General features: G+C 36.6%; 1 protein-coding gene across 1 annotated transcript in view; it reads right to left on the bottom strand.

Moving 5' to 3' along the window:
- Positions 1–3450, bottom strand: part of SLC13A1 (solute carrier family 13 member 1) — an 87968-nt gene that overhangs the window by 27229 nt on the left and 57289 nt on the right. Inside the window, exon 8 of the mRNA XM_007946762.1 lies at positions 3143–3294. Within this exon, the coding sequence (XP_007944953.1) occupies positions 3143–3294 (152 nt within the window). The remainder of the gene's footprint in view (positions 1–3142; positions 3295–3450) is intronic.

Below are 3450 nucleotides of genomic sequence, written 5' to 3'. Positions count from 1 at the left end.
ACTTTGAATAAATACCGGAAAAATGGCAGTGTGAGTAGTTCACTGTGGCATTCCTTCTTCCATTCCCTCATACCCAGAGGAGTCACTAGGTGGTATCAACCGTTAACACACTTGGCTGCTAAGGAAAAGTGTGCAGGTCCCAGTCTATCCACAGGTGCCTTGAAGAAACGTTTAGTGATCTACTTGTGAAAAACCAGTCGTTGAAAACTGTGTGGAGCCCAGTTCTACTCAAACACACCCAGGATCATGATGAGCCTAAATCGACTGAAAGGCAACTGGTATGTAATGCAGAAAGAAAGTGACTGCAAATATCTGTCTAAAGTGAAGAGATTTCTTTCATCATGGATGGTGTTACTTTGGGACACTTGTTATATTTAAAATTCAAAAAGCTGTGAGGGAGATAGTATTATCCTCATTTTTCTCATGCACAGAGAAACTAAATAATTTGCCCAAAGTCACCTTGTTTATAAATGGAAGAACTAGGATTTGAACACCAATATTTTAAAGCTAGAGCCCATGCTTTTAATGACTACTATATACCACTTCCACAGCAAGAATATATAGAATATATTACCTTATAATGTATGTAAACTACCTAGCAAGGGCTCAATACATGTCATTTTATCTTATACTCTATTTTTCAGAAAACATGTTATTACAGTCCTTAAATTTTAATGACTTTCCCACATGTGTCTTGTCTAGAAAGCCAGATGGAATCTTCCTCGTGACAGATTGGATTTTTAACATTCTCCAATAGAATTCAAAACAGTACCTTGCACACTGTCAGCCCTCAACAGGTGTTTATCGACACTGACTGAGGGAATAAATGAAGATATTCTTATATTTGCACTAAATAAATGTTCTTATATTGCTTGTGTAAAAAAGAGAACAAAATTAGATAATCTTGATTAGGCTTCAAAATGTGTCATCCAATCATTCTTTCCATACTTTATTTACAAGATAGCACATTTCACTAAAGCAAACGGTAGAAAGATATTGACTCTCAGGTTTCATGCAAACGTTGGAGCTGAGAAAGACACCAAAGTGAAATCTTACAATTGATCATCCGTATTGCTCAAAAGGAAGCAAGGAGTATCAAGAAAATGTGGCATTCTTGTAGTAGATTTGGAAATAAAAGGCAATTGGTTTCCAACTCCAATCATCTAGACAAAAAATATCAATCAATCTCTGTTTCTCTTCATAGTCTTAAGCTTCTGCAACTTTTTCTGATGAAATGGGATGTATTCAGTCCCACTGTTGTTTTTGGATGTTATTGTATTTTGTAAGGTCAAAATGTAAGGACAGCCTTATTAAACATTTAGGTTATTGTATTTTATTGGGTCAACATCTAAGGAAAGACCTAGATTTTTTAATAATATATATTTTTTATGTGAGTTTGTTTTCTCCCTTCTATTCCAGTTTTCTGGGAGTCTTTTTTTTCCTCATTTTTTTTTTTCCAGTTTGTATGTATTTCCTAATATAAAAGAAACCTTTTGAAGAAAAAGTATCACTCAATTGCAAAGTACATTATAAGCATTTCCCATTTTTAAAGGGCATTTTTTGGCCAAATTTCCATCCTTAGAATAATTAGATGGCTAGACAATTAGAGAAAATATTTTTGAAACAGTTTGCTCAAAGTTCAATAATACTCTGAACCTGTCATTACAAATGGATTAATGTCTGTGCAGGAAAACAAAGACCAAGGGCGAACTCAATATGGATTACTTCAACTGTATCGAAGGATTACATGGGGATAGTAGAAAACAACAGTTCTCTACCAAAAACAAGGACAAAATGATAAGAATTTGTTCTAAGTGTCAGAAAAAGAGATTTACAGGAGAGGACCCTCTTTCCCTCGAAAAAAAGAATAGAAGACTACCTTTCAGAAGGGAGCTCCGGTAGCATAGTGCCTAAAGCACTCGACTGCTAACCAGAAGGCTGGCGATACCCACCAACCACTCCTGGGAAGGAAGGTTGGGCAATCTACTTCCATAGTGATACCACCTCGGAAACCCACGGGAGGGGTCGCTATGAGTCAGTCCGACTCGATGGCACATAACAACAACAACCTTTCAGAAGGGATCAATGTGAATTTCCTGTCTTGTCTTAGGGGATGCACAGGATAAATGCTTTCTGGCTCTACAAATTTCTGAAGTTGCCAACTTATAGACCCAATGTTTTTCCAAGGTTTCTTCGTAAGTCGGTCATTGAGAGTACACATGATGGATGTTTATTAACAGAAACAGTAAGGACATATGGCAATATGTGCAATATTGTTCCTAAACTCAAACATTGGTGCCCTTCTCTGTATAAGTTCCCCTTCTTTCTAGAAAGGGGATAAACATTCTATGAGTCTTGGAGTTCTTGGAGAAGCTATATGTACACAACATTTGGCAAATAATTTCAGAAAGTTCACAGGATCTTTGACTCTGCTTCTTGAATGTAGCTTTCCTGTCTCTGAACCTTAATTTAACTGTGAACGAGTCCTAAATTTTGTTCCTGGCCTTCCTCAACACGCTTTTTAGAACTCTGACAATTACCTGCCCTATTAGTCTTGAAAACATACTTTGACTTTAGACTAAATTTGAACTCTCATATTAAAGTGTGCACTTTCAAACTATTGTTTCAATAGTTCCTAGAGTGTCAAGTATTTTACATAATTACTACACTTAATTCTCACAATCACTCTATGAACCATGACTGTTTTACATATTAAAAAATTGGGTCTTTCTGAATTCCATCTCTAAGCCTTCTGTAATTGACATCAAAATTCAAGTGCTATCCCAAAGCAGTACATAAACTGTCCCATGCAAATAGTCCCTTTTCACTTTAGTTAGCTACCATTTGCAGTACCAATTGTAATGAGCAATGTCTTCCCTGCTTGATTAGAACAGCCAGTCAGCAGTTATCTCCTCTGAGCTAGCCTGGGCCATTTGTAGCCACCTGTTGCCTGTTAATTCACTATGTACTGCATCTTTAACTCTTTTACAGGAGAAAGACTGTAGATGTCTCAATGGGAAACAATGGAGAGTGAACTCAACATAGTATTTCTATTCTTGGATTCTCTGATTCTAGTGTGATTAATTGCTCTAAGTTGTGTGCTATCCATTTGTTAAATCAACAATCTAACACTTTCACTTACGTATTGAAATGCTCAGCAAAGATCAAGTTGGTGGAGGTGCCGGTGATCGTGGTCAGTCCACCGATGGTAGAAGAGTAAGCAACACACAGACACATAAGTTTACACATCATGTGATCCCTCTTTGTTCGATACTTGGTTCCTGTAACTGAAATCTGTTATGTGAGAACATGGACTATTAGAACAGCTCTATTTCTGGTCAAAGCAAGCCATAATAACATTTATCTTTCCATCATTCCTCTTTAGGAAATACTTTTTATTGATTTTTTATGAATACTGATATACCAGATCACCAAACGTCTACCTCCAGC

The sequence above is a fragment of the Orycteropus afer genome, unplaced genomic scaffold (assembly GCF_000298275.1).
Source record: "Orycteropus afer afer isolate SDZICR_OR568_19922 unplaced genomic scaffold, OryAfe1.0 scaffold00170, whole genome shotgun sequence".
Classification (NCBI taxonomy): domain Eukaryota; kingdom Metazoa; phylum Chordata; class Mammalia; order Tubulidentata; family Orycteropodidae; genus Orycteropus; species Orycteropus afer.
The sequence above is the reverse complement of the archived record's forward strand: the minus strand, read 5'-3'. Positions and strand labels throughout refer to the sequence as shown.